The 24,438-nt window shown below is 37.5% G+C and overlaps 1 protein-coding gene across 7 annotated transcripts in view; it reads right to left on the reverse strand.

Annotated features, from left to right (window-relative positions):
* Positions 1-24,438, reverse strand: part of NCKAP5 (NCK associated protein 5) — a 990,571-nt gene that overhangs the window by 164,494 nt on the left and 801,639 nt on the right. For all 7 annotated transcript variants that reach the window (XM_063694774.1, XM_063694773.1, XM_063694772.1 and 4 more), the window contains one exon: positions 22,108-22,227. In XM_063694774.1, coding sequence (XP_063550844.1) covers positions 22,108-22,227 — 120 coding nt within the window. The remainder of the gene's footprint in view (positions 1-22,107; positions 22,228-24,438) is intronic.

Raw genomic sequence — 24,438 nt, forward strand, 5'->3', positions numbered from 1 at the left:
AAGGTGGGCGGATCACGAGGTCAGGAGATTGAGACCATCCTGGCTAACATGGTGAAACCCTGTCTCTACTAAAAATACAAAAAAATTAGCCAGGCGTGGTGGCGGGCACCTGTAGTCCCAGCTACTCGGGAGGCTGAGGCAGGAGAATGGTGTGAACCCAGCAAGCAGAGCTTGCAGTGAGCCGAGATCACACCACCGCACTCCAACCTGGGCGACAGAGAGAGACTCTGTCTCTAAAAACAACAACAACAACAAAAATAAATAAAATTGCTCATCTGCTTTTGCTTCTTCTCCTGTACTGTTTCTCCCTTGTGGGTTTTAATTAGCCTTTATTTCTATGGCACAAAGTCCTGGAAGTAGGGTTGCTGAGGCAAGAGAGTAAGTACTTTTAATTTGAATAGCTATTGCCAGCTGCCTTTTCAAAAAGTCTAACATTTACATACATGGGAGTACCCTCTCCTTGGTATCCATAACAGTAATAAGCATTATTTCTCTCCTTGATTATTGCTAATATAATTATGGAGATATTTAGTTGTTACATAAACTTGCCTTTTCCTGAATACTAGTGACATGGAGAACCTTTTGACATGTTTGTGGGCCATTTGGATTTGCACTTCTATCAACTGCCTTCTCATATATTTGCTCAATTTTCTAGTGCCTTACATGTCTTTTCCTTGTCCATTTGTAAGAGCTCTTTCTATATTATAGATGTTTGTCCTCTTAATTCAAATACTGTCCCCTAAAATCTATTGTTTGTCTACTGCTTATGTTAGGATTTTCAAAAATCATACAAAGTTTTAATTTTTATAGAATCAAATAAATTCACCTTTCTTTTATAGCTTCTGGATTTTATTTGATTTTATGTATGGTCTCTCATATTATTTTGTAATACCTACTAGTTCTTCTACATTAAAATCTTATATATATCTACATTTGTTTTTCGTGTGGTACAAGATAACCAGTTATACCTGTTTTCTGTATATGTATTTTTTCCAGGTAGATAGTTGGTAGTGTTAAGTACCGTTGACTCTTGGTGTCAACAACGTGAGGGTTAGGAGTTTTTAGCAGTCAAAAATGTGCAAATGGTGGAGTGCAACAGCTCATGCCTGTAATCCCAACACTTCGGGAGGCTGAGGTGGGCAGATTGCTTAAGCACAGGAGTTCAAGACCAGCCTGGGCAACGTGGTGAAAACCCATCTCTACAAACAATACAAAAATTAGCTGGGCATGTTGGCACTTGCCTGTCCCAGATACTCAGGAGGCTGAGGTAGGAGGACTGCTTGGGCCCAAGAGTTTGAGGCTGTAGTGAACTTTGATCATGGCACTGCTCTCCAGCCTGGGTGATGGAGCGAGACCTTGTCTCAAAAAAAAAAAAAAAAAAAAAAAGGCGCAAGTAACTACTAATAGCCTACTGTTGACCAAAAGCCTTATCAATAACATAAAGACTGAACACATATTTTGTATATTATACATTTTCTATATTGCATTCTTACAATAAAGTAAGCTAAAGAAAATATTACTAAGAAAATCATAAGGAAAAGAAAATATATTTACAGTAGTGTACTGTATTTATCTATACTATGACTTTATACCATCTGTTTACAAGATGAATTGTTTGTCTGACATGTGGCAGTTGCAGCTGGAGACCTAAAACTATGGTCCATATGTAGCAATTCAATGGTTTCTTATAATGTCTTGACTTTTCTCTGCTTCTTAGAGCACTTCCAGAATCACTAGTTGACATGGGGTTTTGGTATTGCACTAAATACAATGACAAACACATGAGAACCAAGAGAGATCACTTTTTGCCATGATATGCAATTGCAGTAAAAAGATTGGAGAGATGAAATGCTCACACAGAGATGATTGGCATTGCACAGCATTTTTTTTTTTTTTTTTTTTTGAGATAGAGTCTCACTCTGTTGACCAGGTTGGAGTGCATTGGTGTGATCTCAGCTCACTGCAACCTCCACCTCCCGGGTTCAAGCAATTCTCCTGCCTCATTCTCCCAAGTAGCTGAGATTACAGTTGCCCACCACCATGCCCGACTAATTTTTTGTATTTTTAGTAGAAATGGGATTTCGTCATGTTGGTCAAGACTGGTCTCAAACTCCTGACCTCAGGTGATCCACCTGCCTTGGCCTCCCAAAGTGCTGGGATTACAGGTGTAAGCCACTGTGCACGGCCTCATACAGCATTTTAAGTGGATACTAGGAATACTTGAGCTCACCACAATAGCAACAGGAAGTGGCTGTTTAATTATTACAATAGTACAGTATGTATACAGTTAATTTTACAGTTAATACTGCATCTTTACACTTGATTGCATTTTTCTTGACTGCCAATGGCACCATGTATGGTCTGTGTTTGTATGCATATGTTTTGATACATTTTACCTTTTTATAATAGGTTCGTGTATATTTATTTTAAAAAATATTTCTAGGCTTTGTGGTTCACCTGTGAGTTTTTTCAAATTGTCACAAATCTCCAAAAAATTTCACTGTATATTTACTGAAAAAAAATCTGTGTATAATTGGACCCATGCATTTCAAGCCTATATTGTTCAAGGTCATCTGTATAATCTTTCAAATAATCCATCTCTCTTCTGCAGAACTGAAATACTGACTTTGTCATATATTAGATTTTCATATATAGTAAGATCTATTTCTGTACTTGGTTCTCTTGATATTTTTTCTATTGCCATTCCAACACCATATTGATTTTAAATATAATAGCTTTATAGTTCAGTCTGATATCTAGCAAAGCAGATTCTCCTGACTTTTCTTCTCAGACATGTATTCTTCCAAAACCATGTTAAAATAATTTAATACAATTCCATTTTTTGTGTGTGAGTTTTATCATGTGGCTAAATTTATTTCTAAATATATTATAATTTTAGTCCTTACCTTGAAAGGAAATAATTTGCTATTTCCATTTCTAGGTGCTTATTGAATAAAGAGATTACAGCTATTAATTTTTATTATATTTACTTTCAATCCAATGAGTTAACCATATTTAAACTAGCAGATTTTTTATTAGAGATTATTTCTAAGAATGTAGTTATGAAATGTGTAAAGGAATACAGTTTTCATTCTACTTTTCCAGTATTTATAGTTGCCATTTCATTTTCACGTCTTATTACCTTTACTAGAACCTTCAACATATTGTAGGATAATAATAGTGGCATTATTATTTCCAGAATTTAATTGAAAGGATTTCCGTGTTTTGTTTGCCAGCACATTTGCTGTTTTTTTCTGTTGTTATATATACTCTATTATACTTAATTGGTTTCCATCTATTCTGTTGTACATAGAGTTTTTATTGAAAATGAGTATTGAACTTTTCAAGCACAAATGCAAGATCTTTTGCCTTGGCCATGTGACTTTTCTACTTTAATTTGAAGTTATGTCACACTGTATTATGTTGATATATTTCCTGATATTGAACAACTCTGGCACTTCGGAAATTGCCTCATTTAGTATAATGTATTTTTAAAGACATTTCTTTATTCTATTTGTTAATATTTTCTTTAGAATGTATGTATCTTAACTCATAAATGATATTTGTCTATAGTTTTCCTAGGTCTAGTATTTTTATAAGATTTTGGTATTAAAGTTATGCTGGCTTGACCTTTTGTATGGTATGACATAATCTAAATAATATTGGCATTACACACATTTTTCAGGATTACATAAAGCTTAGCTGTATTCTTGTCTGTTTTTAGGACCTTTTTCAATGGTAGGTCTTTAATTGTCTTTCCAATCTCTTACATCATACACTTCATTTTACAGTTTACATTTTGCTAGGCAATAATTTATTTCCAATTTGTTAGGACAGACATGATGATTATTTTCTTATAAACTTTTATTCACTGACATCTATGGCTATGATTTTTTCCCTCATTCTTATATAGCTTAGCTCTCTTTTATTAGTCAAATGAGAGATTTGACTATTTTTATTGGTATTTTAATAAACTTTTTGGGAATACACATACATATATACACACACACATATAAATCTCTGGTTAATTTTAGCCTTCATTGTTACTTATTTCCTTTTGTATTTTCCTTTTCCCAATTTCTAAAATAAATTTTGCTACTTTGTTGTATTTATTTTCTAATACTAAAGATATTTGAGGATATCCAACTTCCATTTTTTCTTTTCTTTTTTTAAAATCCTTTCTGAGACAGGGTCTCACCCTATCACCCAGGCTGGAGTACAATGGCACCATCATGGCTCACTGCCTCAACCTCCTGGGCTCCAATCCTCCCACTTCAGCCTCCCAAGTAGCTTGGATTACAAGTGTGTGCCACCATGCCCGGATGATTTTCCTTTTTCATTTTTTTTTTCACTTTGTTGCCTAGGTTGATCTTGAACTCCTGGGATCAAGCAATCCTTCTGCCTCGGCCTCCCAAGTGCTAAGATTATAGGCGTGAGCTACCATGCCCCACCCAATTTCCATTTTTTCTGTCTCATGTAAATTTTATATTTTTGCTGTGTCCCACAGATTTTGACATGAAGTATATTTCTCTACATAGTTTTCAAGATGATTTATAATGTCACATTTGCTATCTTCTTTGATACAAGAATTTTCTAGGAGTGTATTTTATAATTTCCAAGCAGTAAACATTTTCATTTTTGTATTTATAATTTTATTAGCTTATTATCAGATAGTTGGCCTGTATAATCTACATGTTTTTAAATTTTGCTAGGGTTTCCTATGGAGCTAAGGCATAATTTATCTTTCTAAATGTTTCACAGATATATAAGTACAATGAATACACCCTACTGAAGCAATGCAGCGGTTTGTATATGGCTATTATATCAAGATTAGTGATTGTATTCTTTATATCTTTACGTTCCTATTATTTATCAGAATTGCTCAATTCTGAAAGAATCTTTGTGTTCTGAGGTCTTTTTCTATAATAGCATTGTTTTATTAAGTTCACCTTACACTTAAGTTTTTGCTTTGTATGTTTAACTGCTTTGGTTTTTGGTGTATACAATTTTATGACTTAAATTTTTATTCATGACTTGTAAATTTTTTTATTACCAAAGGTCCGTCTTCATTTGTTTAAGGCTTCTAAACTTAAATTTCACTGTATCTGTTGTAATTTCTCCACAGTTGTTTTCTTTATATTAGCATTTTTCAAGTATCTTTACTTATCCATTCATTTTTCCCTTTCTTTGTCACTGTAAGTTTTTCTTTTTTTTTTTTAATAAAAAACTCCTATTCTCTAACCCAATCTGGCAATCTCCAATGGCTTTTGACTACTTTCTAATCCTATTTCTCTTTTTACCATACATTTTAGTGTCAAGTTGGTATACTTAATTTTATTTCTTATATATTACTTTAGATCTCTTATTTTATATTGTTATTTCACCACTTTCCTATTTAGTATTTTTACTAATTTAAGTTGCTATTCTTTCCCTTGTTAATTTAAAAATTCTCCAGTGCTTTGGCCCTAAATAATACACATATCCCTCACACATTTTGAGAAAATGTGATACCAACTATTTCCCCTGCTGAGACATACTTTTTCCTTTATCTCTGCCTTTCCCCAATCTGGTAGGTTGTGACCTTAAGAATACTTTCATCTTCTTTTCTCTTCCTCCTTTCCCCTTCCAGGAATGTCTGGAACACTTTTACCCTTCTCCTCCTTCACTCCTCCCAGCTTCAGGGTTTTACTGAGGATAGTTTAGCAGTTTAGGATTTAGACTAATAGAATCTACCATGAAATTATCTGCAAAACAAAAATAAGAATATGTAATACGTTTTCTTTAAAGAGCCTATCATTATAAAGGTACATGTGTTCTCACATGTATGCATATATTTTTTCTCAATATTTATAAACTTTTCCTACCATTGATATTATCTTGATTTGCTTTTAATATAAATAATACTTTTTTAACTGTGTAAGTAACATCTGAAAAAATTCTTACTGTAAAGAATTCAAATAAGAATTCTACAAGAAAGATAAACTCTTACTTGACCACCCCTCATCCTATTCCCTTCCTTAAAGATACTTCCTGAAAGCCACTGTATTAGTATGACATACATTTTTTCCAGACTATTTTCCATGTGCTAACATATACAGGTATATTTATAAATTATTCATTGTTTTGCTTTTCTGTGTGAGTGTGTTTACTATAAATTGTATCACGTAACCTGTGTTGCTTTGCAACTTTACTTTTTCACTTAATATATTTTTAAGATATGTTTCTAGGTCATGAAATATGGTTTAACTTGATACTTTTAAGCTTCTAACTTGATAATACTGGATAGCATGGATATAGCATAGGTTTTTTGATGGCCATTTAGGTTGTTTCTATTAATTTGCTACTTGAAAACAGTGCACAGTGTCTCACATGTCACCCTCTGCACATGAATGACGGTTTCTGTAAATATGGATATGTGGAATTGCTAAGTCAAAGAGTAGATGCTTTTACTACTAAACTGCCACCCAGGAATTGCTGTACTTATTTATAACCTTGCCAGAAACGCATGCGGTTTACATTTTCAACATTTGTGTATGAGATTGTTTTTCTCCACCTTTGAGTAGAGGGTACTTCAAAATGTATATAAAGTCTTATATATTATCATCACACTTTTATTTATGCCAGTCTATTTGGTGAAAAAAGGTTATCTTGTGTTTTAATATGCTAACTGGCTGGTAGTGAGGTGAGTGTCTTTCATAAGTTCATCAGCCATTTGTGTTTCCTCTCCTGTTAACTGTCTATTTCTACTCTTGTCTTACTTCATTTTAACTCATAAGAAATTCTAATTCATGGAATTACATGCTTCCTGTTTCAGTCCTTTATTTGTATGTCAAAAACCTTTTCTCCTAGTCTATTGCCTATTTTGCCTAGGTATATAGAATATTTGATCAACCAAAATTATAAAATTTTGATTTAGTCAAACAGTCCTTTCCTGTATGACTTCTTGGTTTTATGCCTTGCTTAAGAAAATATCCAATACACTAAAATTAAAAAAAAAAAAGTCTTCAGTGTTTTCTTCAGTATTTACATAATTTCTTGTACATTTAGGGTATTAACCCATGTAAAATTTATATTTCCTTATGTGAGATAGGGCTCCAATTATTATCATTTTCAAATGAATTATCAAATGTACCACAACCATTTATGCATGTTTCATCATTCCTTACTGCTACTATTATTGTAAAATATATTCTCATATAAAAATGGGCCTTTTAGACTTCTCCTCCCTCAATCTATTTATTTCTTCTTGGTCCAAACCCATACTCTTCTAATAGCTACAACTTTATAGAATATTTTGAAGTACCACAGGGTAATTTTTCCACCCCATACTTCTGTGTAGTTCTTTATCTTCAACGCTTACTTGGCTACTGGGGAATAACTCACCAGGTGTATTTTATAATCAGCTTGACAAGTCCCATAAAAAATTGTGTTGTATTTTGATTGAAAATGCATTTAATTTTAGATTGGCTCTGGGGAATTAACATTTTTATAACATTGACTTTTCTCATCTCGTGGAGATATATTTCCACTTATTCATTTCTTCCATTCTTTTCTTATTATGTTTTCCTGTTTCATTCATTTAGATCTTACATATTTCTTATTAGGTTTATTGCTATGTAGTTCATATTTTTTATTTATATTATGAATGAAATCTTTTCTCAATTACATTTTCCAATTGGTTGTTACCAATATATAAGAAATGTATTGGCTCTTGTGTGTTTTTCTAATATCAGCGTACCTTGGTGAACTTACTAGCTTTCAAATTTTCAGAAATTCTTCACAGTTTCTTTCTTGCTGATGAAAACCGTCTTATTCATCAGCAATAAGTATTTAATTTGATATAATGAATTTAGAGGTAAAGTTTTAGAACTGGGATATAAATCTAGGTGAACAGTATAACTTCCTTTCTTCATATTATTTCATGGTGACTCTTTTTTTTTTTTTTTTTTTTTTTGAGATACAGTCTCACTCTGTCACCTTGGCATGATTTCGGCTCATTGCAGCCTCCGTCTCCTGGGTTCAAACGATTCTTGTGCCTCAGCCTCCCGAGTAGCTGGGGTTACAGGCATGACCCACCACGCCTGGCTAATTTTTGTATTTTTAGTAGAGATGGGGTCTCGCCATGTTGGCCAGGTTGGTCTCAAACTCCTGACCTCAGGTGATCCACCTGCCTCGGCCTCCCAAAGTGCTGGCATTACAGGCGTGACCCACTATGCCCGGTCTTTCATGGTAACTTTTAACATTCAATGACTTCTTCCTCCATCCCTCCATCCATTATCCTTTTTCCTCAGCACAAATCAAGCTATAATAGAAAAAAGGATCCCTGGTTCTTGCCAAATCCTTCATTTTACCTACTGAGACCTAAAGAATTTAAATGACTTGTCTAAAGTCACACAACTTAGCACTCAGAAAGTGGCAGAATTGGATTAGCTTCAGGAATGGCTATTAGAGTCTCTAACATGTAAGCAGAAATAACTGTGGCTTAACTAAGGCTCTTTTATAAATTGCATATGCTTGTATACACTACCCATTTTATTATTCCAGAGAATGATTTGTGTATTTCATTAATTAAGTAAATGCAATTATAAATTAAATATTCGTGTATTTTATGAATGTGAGTGAAATAGGCAAATTTTCATGCCATGCAAATATTGTATGCTTTGAACTGTATACTTTTAAATAGTAGGAAATGGGCCATATTTACATTATAAAAATCTATAAGTACATACAAAGTGGCTAAAGGAAATTATCAAAATACTTCAGACTATAGGGCAATGAAAAGTAAACCCCAAAAGTGCATTCAGCATTGTGAGAGATTAAAGAGATGTGGGAAATATGGGGTAAAATAATGATAAAGGAATAATATAATTAAATAGTTATTATTGGTAGTGCAATAAATTGTACTAAGTACCTTACATATGCTAACTCACTTAACTCTAAAATATACACACACAACAATCAAGAAGTTAGTATTGTTTTTCTCCTTTCAAAGAGGAGATAACTGAAATTTACAGAGATGAAATTACTTGGCAAGGTCATGATATTAATGATCAGCAAAGACTGAATTTGATCCCAGGTTATTTCACTCCAAAGCCCTTGTTCTGCCCTTTCTATATATATTGTTTTCCTTAGAATCCAACTAGACAGATATACACATATCATCTCTTTTGGCAATGCTGCATTAGTATGCCAAATCCCAGGATAATATTTTTAAGTATTAACTGAGCCACAAATGAATCTACTGCCAAAAAGCTGGTCATGTAACTTACTGAACATTTTCTGTGAACACCTTCAAGGACATATCTCATCACCAGTCAAAAAATCAAAAGTCATTGTGGAAGAACTCCTGATACAAGCAGCTACATGGCTGATACCAAACATATGTGAAGCAAAATGAGCCAGACACAAAATAATATATCTTACATGATTTTGTTTAAACTCTTGAAAAGATAAAGCTAACCCACGGTGACAGAAAGCAGATCTGTGGTTGCCTGGGGCTGAGGACTGAGAAGGATTGATTGGGAAGAGAAATTAGAGAATCCTTTTGGGGTGGATAAAGGAGGATGTAAATATTCTTCAGAAACAGGTCACAACTATATGTAGAATGTGTTTAATGGTTCCTCTTAACCAGGGTAAAGACTCAGATTCATTAGGAATCTGCTTTGGAGAAGTTAATTTAATAATATGTTATGTGGATCTTCAGTGTTTCAGCAGTCTGGTCAGAGACCAGAAGCAAAATTTAGCTACTGAAATGAACAGTATGATAGCTTAGTGAACAATCAATTGTGGTAATCCACCCAGATGCAAAAAGGGTACCCAAGAACATCTCACATGTCCTGTCCTGATATAGAATTAAGTCAGTGAGTTATTTTTTTCCTTTTAGAAGTGGACATAACATTGTAATGAGAAGACAGTTTTCCATCTGAGGCATCAGCTTGCAGATTACCTCTTTCATTTCAGCTTTTCTTGTTTTTATGGCAAATTCTGCTGCAACATTAATGATAACGGCTTTTTGCACTCATATCATTATGAGATCTTTACGTTAATTCAAGGATCTCAATGCCTGTCTTGAACAATGTCAAATGTAACAATGAAATATGAACAAGGCTTATTGGAACACATCTGTATGCATCTCATGTCCGAAAGTGTATAATGTGTTCTATTTTGAAATTCTGATTTCTTCACAACATAAATATTCTATTATAAAATATGATTTTGAAGACATGATTCTTATCCTCTTCCATTCACTAGTTAGCTATTTGGGAGGGAAAAGCAATCATAAAAAGGAAAAGCCTGCTGTGTGTGGTGTGCATGTCTGTAGTCCCAGCTACTCAGGAAGCTGAGGCAGAAGGGTCACTTGAGCCTAGGAGTTTGAGTCTGTGGTGTGGTATGATCACACCTTTGAATAGTTGCTACACTCCAGCCTGGGCAACATAGTGAGACCTTGTCTCCAAAAGATACAATAAAATAAAACTTAAAAAGTGAACAGAAGAAGCTAAAAACAACTGTTTTTTTTTTAAAGATTTGCACTTTGAATTTACAAAGATGGGTATTCAGGATCTGTCATACTTGGTAAAGATTTAAAAACAGGCCTGAAGCAAAGAAACAATATGAAATAGAAAGTATCCGATGCAATGTGAATGAATAAAGGGTAAAAGGGCAGTTATGATGCAGATGATCATCGTGGATTAAATTTTAATTCGGGATTAATTTTGTAATTAAGGGATTAATTTCTTAATTAATAGACAGGCTTAGCAGGGTCCCTGAATATCTTGAAGTTACAAGCTAATTTCTTTCTGTATCTAGGGAGAAAACCTACTGTCTTTCTCAGATACTCAAAGGATTCTGTGATCCAGCCATGGCTCCCCCTCTTTTTGAAAGTTAACCACAAGATTAAATAGATAGCTTAATCCAGGGCATTTCCAACTCCTGCTTATCTCAGACACTATTCTTGCTGAAACATTCACTCTGAGTCACTTGGTTAAAAGCCCATAAGGATCTACTTAGAGCTAAATATCCCTAGAGAATCCCCAGAAATGCAAATTCCCAGGAAAATCCAACAAGTCAATAATAGAAAATAGAAACTGATTTAATACGGTATATTTTTGGGCCAATATCTCATTCACTCAGACCACAGTTTCTCAGAAATCAGTGCTGAGCAAACGGATCATTTGTTGCACCTCCCTGTTCCCCTGCCACAGAGATGCAGGTCACAAATCTCACAAGACGAGAAAGGAAAGAACTTCTGCATTTGTTAGCTTCTAACATTAAGGTCCTAGACATGTCAAGAATGGCCCGAGGTCACCTAGCCAACGTGTGGTGCAGAGGGGATGTGAATCTCAGCCTGCGTGGATCTTAGTGGCCTTTCACTTCTCTCCTACCTCTTTGGTCCACCTGACATGCCTCCTTGGAGTTCAATGATTTAGTCAGTCCACTCCATCTGAACCATTTCCCAAAGCTGCTTGTTAGACTGAGGGCACATTTCTCATGCCAAGCTCTTTCTATTCCTTAATTCGGGTACATTTCCAATTTATTACCCCCATGGCATAGTAGAAAGGGTACAATGCTGATAATCAGGACTCCTGGAATTGAGCCGCTACTCTTCTCTAAACAGACTGTGCAACCTTGCAAAAGGCAAGTATCAATCTGAGTGTCCAATAACCAGGGAGGGGGTAGATTATATGATCTTGAAAGTTGAGATATAATAATATATGATTCTATTATTCCTTGGCATAAACATGTTTCTAGGGCAAATGATTTGATCATGTTACTAGGTTATTAGATCCACGTCCTTATTCAGGGAAATATCTATTATGCCCACGACAGTGTTGTCTATAACTCTGATTATTTGGACACCACCCAAATGTATTGAATTTGATTTTTCCAAGGTGTAGCACATTGTCAAGTCCAAACAGACCGTTAAATGTCTTTTAATTGGCTGATTCATTGAACGCCACTGCAATATCCTTTCCTTATGTAGGCCTGGGAAAAGTCATGAAGTGACATTTGGAAGTGAAGGCCTAAGTGGGCAGTGGGTAATTTAAGGCAGGAAGCTTTGGACTGGAGAGAACCCTGGCTAAGAAGAAGCCGCAGCCTCTAGGGGCTCATCTCCCTGTTTGTTAAACAGCACTAATACCCTGGGCCTATTGTAAAGATGCAGTGAGATGCCTTCTGCTTGCTAAAAAGGTATAGAACAATCTCAAAGCTTTATCAATATAACTACAAGGTATCTGTTTAGGAAATGGCATATTTGACCACACTGGCCTTCAGCCAACCCAGTTTCATAGAAACACTTTGCTACCTTAGTACAGCACATGTTAACCTGCTAGAACTGCAGGGACTACTTCTCCTAATGAGACACTCTTGCAAAGATTCTCAGGCTCCTTTTAATTACGTTATTTTACAGGAACTCTGCTGATCCTTCTGCTTTCCTACTTGTGAGGTAGGAAAGGGCAGAGATTTATCAACCACAGAGTATGGCTGGAGGCAGTGGTGACATGCTTGTGTGGCCTTTCTCAGGTCACCAGTGAGTCACAGTGGCATCAGCTTCCTATCAGGGTCTGTGACATACAGGGCAATGTCTGTCATTCCAGTGAGCCTCCTTGAAGGTGAATGGCCTTCCAAATTTTTCAGAAAAGTCAAGCATTTTTTTTCTGTTCTTGATTTTGAGATGTTAGGCCGACAGTGATTGACAGAAACTGACCCAGGTAAGACATACAAACTGCTTTAAGGGCAGAAAAGTTTGCTAGAAAGCTATTGCATGAAGATGGTTTTATGAACAGGAGACTTGGTAACATTTCCTGGGTCTCTCAAGTTTCACAAAAGTGCACTATCATCTCACCTGTCTGGAGATTTCTATTAGGATTTTTGAAAACTTGACCTGAGCTTGTGTGTGCTTGTATATGAGGTAGTAGATGGAAGTGGGGTGTGTCTTTTTGCCTTTGAATCTGGCCCAACTTTTCTAGTGCAGCCAGGTGTAAGCTATAAACCAGTGGCATTAGGATATGAGAGTATCTTGCCCTGAGAATCTTTATCTTCATCCCCCTGATCACACTGGGGACTACTGTGAGCCCAGTCCCAGTGTATTTCTGAGCAGCTGCAGCAGGCCAGGCACAACTGAAGGTTAACCCCACTTGCCTCTAGGGTCTGGCCATCCCAGGCAGCACGGGGCTTCAGTGGCCTTCCTGCAGTTCTCTTCCCAAGGAGGCTCAGCCTGTTCTGGTTTTGCTAAGAGACCCTGGATGCGTCTATTTGCCTCCTTGGTATCTCCCCTCCCCTCCCTTCCTTGACCCATGCAGCCAAGATTCAGGACTTCAAAGACATCCTTCCTTCCTGCAGCCCGACAGGTTAAAGATTTGTTCCCAAGTCTCCTGAAGAGTTGCGTCAGATTGCGAATCACTGGCCAGTTCCAGAAAGCTGCTCCCAAGTGTTTCAGGGCAGCTCTTAGACCAGTGCACCCTCGTGGTAAGACAGGTGACAGAACAAAGCCAGAATTGCTTTTCATTTCTGGAAACACTGGTCTTTCATGTCAGAGTTTAGGTCACTTAATCTTTTCGTGCCAGGAATAAGATTTCCCTAGTGTGACATCTGCTGATAGCAATGGACAGTCCACGATTTCCAGCGCCAAGAAATTAATACTCTAATCTGCATAATCAAATCCCCAGGTAAGCATCACCATTCCTTTCTCAGTACTTTCTGTCCCTTGCATTTCCAAATCCTTCTATTTATCCAAAACTCAGAATGAAAATGTAGTGCTTAATAACAATTTGTACTAGGGGAGTTTTTAGGTTACTATGATAAACATTTACTGCATGAAATTTACTAAATTCAGGATAATCAGGTTTTCTTATGTGTTTGAAATATGATAAAAATATATATCGCCTGAATGTTTCATGCTACAAGGTGCATTTTGTGAATTTACACTTCAATCACTTAGTCTATTGCAATATAATGTTGATTTATGTTCAGGGTTTGAACCTCTATTCAATGTTGAAATCCTTAAAACAAACTTTAGACACAGAGGGCTCTTCACTTTTCCATTAGACTTCTTAATTCAGTTTAACTATATCCTTCTTCAGTTAAAAAGCTAGAAAGAAGTGTTGTTGAAGGTCACAGTGACAGAAATTTCAACCAGCATGACACTCCTGGAGGTTATTGTTTTCCTACAGAGCTGGATGAGTTAATCTGGTATTGTTGCAAGAGGCTGGGAAGGCCAAACAAGGCCGAATCAGGGTAAGACAATTTTATAATCTTACAGCTATAATTAAATCCAGGACCTGGAATCAATGTAAATATAAATCCCAGTATTAGTCCTGAATTTAGTTCACAAATTGCTTTTTGGAAACTGTTACCCTAACAAACTCCCATTTATTCTTCAAAGTCAAGGTTAGCTGTGACCACACCCTAGAAGGCTTTCCTGACACCCAGAATAGTGTTTGTCACTTTTTCCTCTGAGGACCTTGGATGGTATATGTTTCTGTTGCATTTACTACTCTACTGCACAACTGTTTGTTTATATTATCTATCTCCTTATTAAATGATGACCTTTTTAAGTCTGAAACTGTGTCTAAACTATCTCTGTGTCCTCAGGAGCTAGTACACTACCAAGGACATAGTGCTCAATGAATTTTTGTTGAAATAATGAATAAAGCAATATATTCTGGCTGTCCCGTGAATACGATTGTGCAGCATAGTGCCCAGGTGTTCTGAGCACATGCACCAAGTTTTAAATTAAACTGCCACCACTTTCAGGGCAGAGAAAGAAAAGCAGGTTGCAGGCCAATTCTGGTCCACAGTTGCCTTATTGGGTTTCCTCAGTGTCATTAAATAGCTGAACTAGGTGTTAGCCAACATTTAAAATTTGAGAGACTACATGCAAAAGTCTGCATTTCTAGCTTCTTAAAATTTTCAAAGCTATGGTGACATCTAACTAGCATTTCCATGGGGCCAAACTGGCTGGGGCTGGCTGCAGGGCACACAACTTCCTTTCCTGCTTCCTTCACCTGGCTTAGCCCCTTAAGGCATCTGATCTCCGAGCATGAGAGTTTTCATTGTTTTGGTGAGAGGATGGTTTATGTAAAGCCAGCCACATAGTAATACAGATTGACACATATGATGGGAAGTCAGCCATGTGCTCTTGAAAGCAATTAATAGCTATTAATACAATTAATACATATATCTAATTTTAGGAGGATATGAAGAATAGAAATTTAGGTGCCTTCCATTAAGTTACTTAAAATTTAAGAGGGAGTGGAATGGGGAGATAAAAACCCATGAAACAATATGGAAACATCAGTCCCCCTGACCAAAGGCACATTCATATAATACAATCTCTACAGCTTACGGAGCTAACAATTCCAAGACAGAACCTATGTCTGCAGTCTCACTGGCCACAGGAAGAAATAAAACAAAACAAATAACAACAAAACACCTGAAACTCATTTAAAAGGAGAGATAATTTCCCCTAATTACCCTGACCCATCTAAACATAATATTTCAAAGCTTGCCTTCTTCACTTTAAATACACAGCACCCTAAGCACTGCTCTCACTTCCTTCTGCTCTTCCCTCCCTTGGAGCCACTTCATTTGTGAAACCACCTCCCTGTACCTCTGTTACAAGCATTTCCATTTGCCTGGTTTCACGTAATCCTTAGTTCACTCAGCATTTATTGAGGCTTATGTGTATTCAAGTTGTGTACTAGGAGGATTCAAAGGTCAAAACAAGGTTTTTGTCCCTAAGAAAATAAAGGCCAAATCAAGCAAGAAAAGAGTAGGAATCCTACCTTGATTTCCTTATAACAGACCACATACACCTTCCGTGATAATGCTGACTATAAGCTGATGGGAACACAACATTTAGTCATGATGCATGGACTGGTAAGCTCTGGGTCTTGTTCAAAGAGAAAAAACACACCCCTCAATTGCTTTGGGAATGAAGAGCAAAGGTATGCAAAAAGAATTGCAGCATAGTTACAAAGTAACATATCAATGCTGCCAGGACTTAGTGAGCAAGGTGTGAGTAGGAGATTGAGTGGGGCAGGGAGTTGTGATCTTATTCCAGGAGTACCTCCAAAGCATATGAATTTAGAAACCAGATTGTGAGGAAGAGAATTTCTCATGCCTTTGCACAGTGTATTCTTTCTGGATGGCATTTATACTTTCTCTTGTCCACCTGGAGTCACATGGAGGCATGGCTTCCTCTGCTGGGCCTTCCCCAGGGCCCTCTGCAAGCGGAGCTAGGATTCCACTTGCCCCACGCCTGTCTCTGCTCAGCTGCTATAGCTTCCCACATGCCTTTTAGAACATCATTTCCCTTTCAGGCTTAATTGTAGACCACAGGCTCTTGAGCAAATGCATTTTGCCATGGACTCCTCAGCACTGACATTACTTTGGGTGCTCCCAATTTGGTAATTGAATGAAGAGGAGTGGCAGGGGTGGGATGGGCAGGGGTAGAGTAGCATTTTGAACAGAAAAATGACATACAAAGTGGAACAGTTGAAGGAAAACCTATGTCGTGCTCTGTGGAGTGAAAGTATTTCTGCTTGGCTGAAGTAAAGAATTTGTGTCAGGAAAAAAAGAAAAATGAGGCTGTTGAAGTGTGAAGCAAGTCTATAGAGGGTCTTGGGCATATTATGAAGAGGGAAAAATCACATCTTGCCATAACCCTGATGATTCTTTCTTGTCTTTTGTATAGCTCTTACTTGATCCCAAACCAACCTCACGTGTTACATCTCATCATCGAAAGCCCTGCCCTGCAGGAACTGTGTGATTTTTCAAAGCGTCCCTTACCTCTCAAAGGGGCCACTTTCTGCACGTCTGACAGGTTAATATCCTTTCCAGTGCTTAGTGCATGAGCCAGAATACCTGCTGCACATTCTCCATATGTTTTCATGTCTGGCCGGTGCCCATAATGAAACCACCAATGTCCTGTAACCATGCAGGATGACAGGCTCACCACCAGTGGATACTCTGCCATCTGAGCCCTGGTGTTACTCAGCATCCCTGAAGCATCACTGGCTGCTCCTCCTGTCACCCTGTGGGTGTTTCTAAATTAGATATCAGGTTTGTAGGGCAGGACTGGAGGCGCCTCCATGGCTGGTCCACACAAACAGCCGAGGGGCAGAGTTCATCCATTCCAGAAACTCATAAGGTGAACTTATATCCCAACAGCGTGGGAAGCCAGGTAGATGTTTCAAACTTGTGTGGATGTTCTTGCCTCTTCTCCCAACTCCTTCTTAGTTTGTGTCTCAAGAGAGGCCAGAATCGATCAGAATGAAAAGCTTCCATCACAAAAACTCAAGAACCACAGTTCCATTCTTTACCTTCTTCTTTACTCACTCATCTACCCCTCCCTTATTGCTCTCACCGCAGGCTACCTGCTTAACTAGTCTTTTTTCTTTTCATCTTTTTGTCTCACTTCAACTACATATATGTGAAAGCACCCCAAAGGCAGATGTTTTGAAAAAGCAAAATACATACATTTAAAAGTGTATAATGGTTGGGTGCAATGGCTCATGACTGTAATCCCAGCACTTTAGGGGGCCGAGGCGGGTGGATCACAAGGTCAGGAGATCAAGACCATCCTGGCTAACACAGTGAAACCCCATCTCTACTAAAAATACAAAAAATTAGCCAGGCATGGTGGTGGGCGCCTGTAGTCCCAGCTACTCGGGAGGCTGAGGCAGGAGAATGGCGTGAACCCGGGAGGCAAAGCTTGCATAGACCACTGATACTACATGAACTCCAGTATGGGGAAAGTTCACTGAGGACTGCCGAGGCCCTGGCTGGCCCCTTGCTGGGACAGCTGTTTCTTATATGTTATTTTCCTTTATTTCACAGCTGGATCTCACAGTGGGATGCTTGGCTTGTGGACAGGTGGAAAGGAAAGTGTGCAGTGTCTTGCCAGATCAGACTCATGGATAGATTTACACTGAAAATAAAGACTAAGAGAAAAAAAAAGAGGAACAAGTAGAATGTAAAAGCCCTCTCATCTTACTGGAAATAATGGTATAAAACACTAGCAAAAACAAAAAGTCCGCATTCTAAGAAGTAACAGCAAATTTTTGCACCTTGGTTCTAAGCTGTCAGATCCTCCACTGTTGATGTGAATCATCTACCCTATAAAATTCTTTTCTTCCTAACTTGGCCTAAGGATATCAGTAGTAGGACTTTTTGAAATATCAGATGAAAAAGAAAAGAAAACATTGCCTTAATCTATGAATACGAGAATAATGTCCTATCAGGATAATGATTACACAGGTATCCCAAACAAGTAAAAGACAGAACACATAGGAAGGGGAAAATCTTAGATGCCACATTTCAGAAATGTGTAAAGATGGTAGGCTCCTTATTGGGATTGTACTGCAGAAGCCCTCTGATCTGACTCAATCCTAGGTGAGCCAGTTAATTCAAATGTCACCTAGAATAGGGAATCAGAAAATTTGTCCTCTTACTCATTTATGTTCCATGCAGAGGGAGCACCAATTGGAGGCGAAAGGGGGGACTTAATTTCAACAGATTTTCAGGTTTAAATCCTTGGTATGTCAAATACCTGCTACAGGACTTAGCCTGTCTATGCCAAAGTATCCCCATTGCTAAAACGGGTGCAATGATAGGTCCTACCCCATGGGACTGTGATAAAGATGAAATTGGTGAGTGCTGTAAAGTTTGTAGAATAGAGTCTGACACATGGTAAGCACTACTATGTATTTGGTAAGTGACATTTTTGGTAGGGCCAAGGCTGCTTCTTTGCTTAGAGATCTTTTTGTTGGAATCTTCCATTTACTTTTTTTTTTATTTGGCATCAACACACACTTTATACATTGTCTATGATTCCTAATTTTTGTTTTCCTTAACAATGGTACAGGAACTTAAAGGCATTTGAGGAGCAGTGTGCATGCAGAATTGTTCCACATTTAATACAATTTCTGGTCTCCCACAATTTATTTTTATAGTTAGACAACTATATTTAATGTGATCACAAATACTACTTTAGTAGACCTACTAAGTTACAAAAATAACTCATTCTTGGCAAGCATTCAGCTCAACTGGTAAGACAAATAAGTGTACATGGTAGAGAGCTCTTTACTAGCCGCCAACATTCATTAAGTTGAGGGCATTGTTCAGTGTGATTTGAAAGAGGGAATGCTGAGCATCAGTGAATCCGGACAAGTATGTTCAAATGAGCTTAGTTAAGAGATTCCAGTCTCTGTAAGAACATTACTTTTGGATTTTGTTTGCTATCCTGCCATCTCAATTCCTTGGAATTTAGTTCCAATGTTGATTTTAATATGGAGGGGGGTCTTGTTAATCTGATTTATTGCCACCCATAGTCCCAGAGATATCATTCTAGAAAATGAAATCAATAGAGAAGTTTGTTGTCAATCTTAAGATTTTAATTTCAGCTTAGGCCTTTCTTATTTCCATCATGGACCTGGCTCCCTTTGTAAGTTTACCAGAATCTGTCAACTAATCCTCAGAGCACTCCCTTTCTGTTTCTCCCACATAAGAATTTGCTAAATGATATCCATATAACCTCTTATTCTGTATTTTTAAGGGACAAAGAATTGGCTGTTTCTTATAAGTTGTTTTCCTTTATACTATTTATAATTTGTCTACCTAAATCACAATGTGTTCATAACTCTTCTTTCTGTATTTCTTTTCAGGTAGCAACTTTGGAATATAGAGAATCATTAGGCTGTATTCAACAAATAATAACTAATGCAGCCTTCTAAGAAGTGCAAAAGACTACTTAGAAATCTGCTATAATGAATCCAAAGACCACGGGCAGCAGCTATAGGGTCAATAATATTTGGAACCAGGGACACACTGGTGGATTTGCTGCCCCCACCCACCACATCCTCAGACATACTGGGCTGGAACACATGACTGCGTGGTGCCTCAACATTCATGTAAGACAGGAAAACTTCAAAAGAGGTGGGAGCACAAACCTCTCTTAAGTTTATGCAAAATAACTCTCCAGAACAATGAATTATTATTTGTTCATTATTCCACTCAACGCATAATGACTGAGCATCCATAGGTGTAAAGCAAGTTTGGAATGATTGTATTTTAGCTCCATTGTATATATTTTGTTTCTCAAACCCTAAAGTACTATCAGAAAATGAAAAGCCATGAGTGAAATAATTAACACACCATCTGAAAAGCCAGTCATGTCCTCTGTCTTGGATTATGAGCTCCAAGATGTTAAGAGGGCAGGTATCACACTTTATATCATTATTCTTCACAGAACTATTAACAGCCCATCTTTTATAAATATTATTTAAATTAGAATGGCTCCTGGAGGGAGTACTATTTGGGGAGAAATATGAAGTGTGTTGGCTGAAAACACCTAATGAATAAACACTGATGTCTATTGTTAGCATACACATCATCCCCTGATCTCTGAGTATGAATTTAAGAAATTTGTGACAGCCAATGAAAATGCTTATATACCCATAGCACGTGTGTTTACCATGCAAATAAATGATCACAATTCATAAACAGGGACTGTAGAGTCTTAAACACTACTTCAGAAAGGCCTCAAGTTACAACAGGCAGAACAGAAAAAAAATCAGGAACATGCAACAGCTTTTAAAAGTAATTCTAATATTGAATCTTGATGATGAGATTGCAAAAGAAACACAATTTTTTATAAATGCAAGATCCCCTATGACAAATCTTTATGGTAGTCAGGAACAGAAAACAGAATAGAGATAGATGACTTCGCTCCCACCCCACACAATTTTTGAGTCATAAATTATGAATTATGTTCAAACATATAAGGCAGAGAGGAAATTAATTTAGGAGATGAGATCTATTTTATAATTCAGAGAGCTGTTTTACTTTAATTTGGGGGGCAAATTACATTTTGATGTTCAGCTTACCAAACATCTTTCTTTCTCTGAAATGAATTACAATTTCCCGTTATTTCTCTGAGGAGTCCTAAGATTTTTATTCCAAAATTCAGAGGGTAAATTAGCAACACAGTCTGGATCATTTGGAAAAATACCGTCCAGCAGAGCTTTCCACAATGATGGTAATGTTGTCCACGTGTGCTGTCTACTAAGGTAGTCCCTGGCCACATGTGGCTTTTGATGACTGGAAATGTGGCTAGTTGGACATAGAAACTTAATTTTAATTTAATTTAAATTTTTAAAATTAAAATTTAAATAGCCCTACATGGCTAGTGGTTATAGTGCTGGACAGTATCATCCAGATGACCACAGGATGGACAAGGACCTTCCTCTCAGCCAATTAGACCACGCAGTGGTGGGCCGCCCTTTGCACATTGCACATTGCACACTGCCCCTGTGAAACCTCGATGCAGTCTTTGACAGCTTAGCCTCAGAAGGGCTTGGGGCAAAGCTCATGGGAGCTTGTTTAAGCAAATATACACATTAATAGGATCACAAAGATCGGAAACAGCAAAGGTCAGCCCTGCAGACCCCTCTCCCCATTCATATGTTTCCCTGCAGTGGGACATATTCTCTAGTGCTTTGTCAGGAACAGCTTCAAATCGACTCAAATGGCTTGACTTTCCACAGCTTTCCATGTTATGAAGGCAAGTAAAAAAAATAGTTCAGTGAGAGCACTTAGAAAAAGACAACCTGTAAAAATACTGAGATAGAAACAGGAGGCGTTCTGTTATAAGAAGGAACTCTGCATAGAGAGAGATATAAAAGAAAAACAAACCCCACATGTATTTTTGATCATAAAGAGTTTGAAATTAAAAAAAATGTGCTTCGGCACTACATAAAATTCTTCCTTGATTATCACAGTATGCAAGATTACTAATGCTGGTCCCCAAAGCAATCAATTATTTCCTAACTCCTTTCCATGGTTCCATTTAGTTTACTACAGAACATCTTCTGATTGTCCCTTTTGCCTGTTTATTATTTGTTAGTGCATTTCCTTATCTGCACGTAGCTTTAAAAAGTCAAGAATTTCAGACACCTTCAAATTTAATGACATAACTTGAGAAAGGAAAGAATTGGGATTCTGATGCAATATGCCTTGCTCATGAAGATGTTGCTAACTTCCGAACTTAAGTAACTTCCTGTCAATAGCATTTCAGTAGCAAAGATTGTTTTCCAGATAAACACATACCTGGAGGAGCAGATCAGAAGTGGGTCTGACTCGCTGTTGGAATAGGATGCTTAGTGTTCGATTCTGCTGTTCCAAATCAAACACTCTTGTTTTCAACTTCACACATTCCTCTCTTAGATCCTACAACAAACACATCGAAGGAGGAAAAAGTCCATAACTGAAAGATGTCTTTGCATATTATAACCATATTTTATATATCTCAGATCATTAGTAAAAAACGGTATTTTTATTCTTCAAAGCCCCCAGAAGTAAATCACATACAACGTTTTCTTCTACAGACCATTGTCTGATAGAATTATTATGTGCAAAGAAGACCAATTTTTTTTTTAAAAAGCACCTTGAAATCAGAAATGCATTAATCTAGCATGCTGTTTTTGAAGACAGTAAATCTTAGCGATATGAAGTCAATTTAAGTTTCCGCCTATATATTTTGCCTTTTCACTGTCTTTATAAAAGCAATCATAGAGCACAAACCACAAGGACAACAACAGTGTTTCTGCAGTGAATAGAGATTTGATGAGCTAAAGAAACTATCATTTCTGATGGAGTTTTTCATTGTCATTTGTGAAAACAAGTTGAAATTCTCGGTGATGGGGCTAATAGAGTCAGTGATGCATTTAGCGAGAGAGAAATAGCTCCGAAGAGATGGCTTTTAAAAGGCCACTTGCCACTTGCCCATCCTCTGAACTCGTGGATTTCCATACCTTCTGGGGCTTTCTGGTCTCAGTGCTGGGTAAGAAGCACACTTAGCCCATTCTGGCATCTCTTTGGAGCAGCTCTTTTGAATAGTTCAAACACCACAGAGACCTTTTCCCCAGCTCGTGGAGGAAGCTGATGTACTAGAACTGCCTTCCAAACTGACTGCAATAAAGGAACTTGTGCTACTTAAATATCTATGCCCTTTTTGATGGAATTCAAGGCAGACGCAGTAGAATAAAACCCAAATTCAAGGTTCTTCAAAAGCTGACCCTTTTCTGCATTTCAAACTATCTTTCACTACTTCCTGATGTTAATAAAAAAAAAAATGTCTTCTGTTCTCACCAAGCAGAGAACAAAGGTCTGGCGTGTTGTTCTCTAAAGCTCTACGCATTCCTTCTACCTTCTTCTCTTTTCCTTCCACTGCCACTTTTCCTTCTTATCCACCTTCTTCTTTCAGCCCATATTTGGCTCTTTGATTGAAGTATAGTTCAAACTTTGTCACCTCTCTGACCTTTTACCTGGCATCCCTCAATACCTGCTCCATTTTCTGAACTCCCATCAGCCCTCAATGCCTCCTTTGTGACGGTTAGCATATATTACTCTGTATTCATTTTATCGTTTGTGCTCTAGACTTGTCAATTACACGACACATTTTTCACCAGACAAGCTCAAGAAGATACTGAAATAACCACACCAGCATATTGCTCTTACATTGTTTTTATTCCATCACCTAGCACAATGCCACGCATAGTAGGAGCTTAATAAGTGCTCACAATTATTTTGCTAAAGGGGATGATGATGGCAAATTCTATTCACTAGTGATTGGCGTGATAAAGAGCGTTTAAGTTTCTCAACACTTCTACTTCAAAGATTTATGTATTCTGATGTGGGGCAGCTACCTATTGGGCTTAAGGCTCTGCAAGCAAGGGAGAGCCCAAGCCACAGTTCTGATGCCTAGGGCCTAAATAGGAGTCACAGAGTTACCTGGGCCTGCTATAACCTTGTATGAATCTAATGGCGAAGTTAGATCTCGCTAGTAAAGCCTTCTCTGAGGCTTGATGAGCATGCATCATCTTATCCAGTAGTATTAATTCTATTAAAGGGGGCAAAGAAACAGGCCAAGGTATAGCCCACTACAGTTTCAACTCTCCTTGCCTTTTTTAGTTAAATGGGTAAAGCTTATGTATAGGGTGTTTTCAACTGATCGGTGCCTACAAATGGAGAGCAGAGAAAAGAAATGTCATGTTCAGAATGACGTGCAAGAGTGCAAGATCCAGCAGGGCAGGATCACGAGTGCACATTTTGTACTCATGAGCACACATGCCATTTGGCAGAGGCCATTGTGAGGACCCACTCACTGCTCAAATTAAAAGGTAAAACTTCAGCCTGGCCAACATGGCAAAACCCCATCTTTACTAAAACTACAAAAATTAGGCAAGTGTGCACGCCTGTAGTCCCAGCTACTTGGGAGTCTGATGCATAAGATTCACTTGAACCCAGGAGGCAAAGATTACTGTCAGCCGAGATCGTGCCACTGCTTTCCAGCCTGGGCAACAAAGTCTCAAAAAAACCCAGTCTCAAAAAACAAACAAACAAACAAACAAAAAAACAAAGGTGAAACTTGCTTTATTT

Source organism: Gorilla gorilla, chromosome 11 (genome assembly GCF_029281585.2).
Source record: "Gorilla gorilla gorilla isolate KB3781 chromosome 11, NHGRI_mGorGor1-v2.1_pri, whole genome shotgun sequence".
NCBI lineage: Eukaryota > Metazoa > Chordata > Mammalia > Primates > Hominidae > Gorilla > Gorilla gorilla.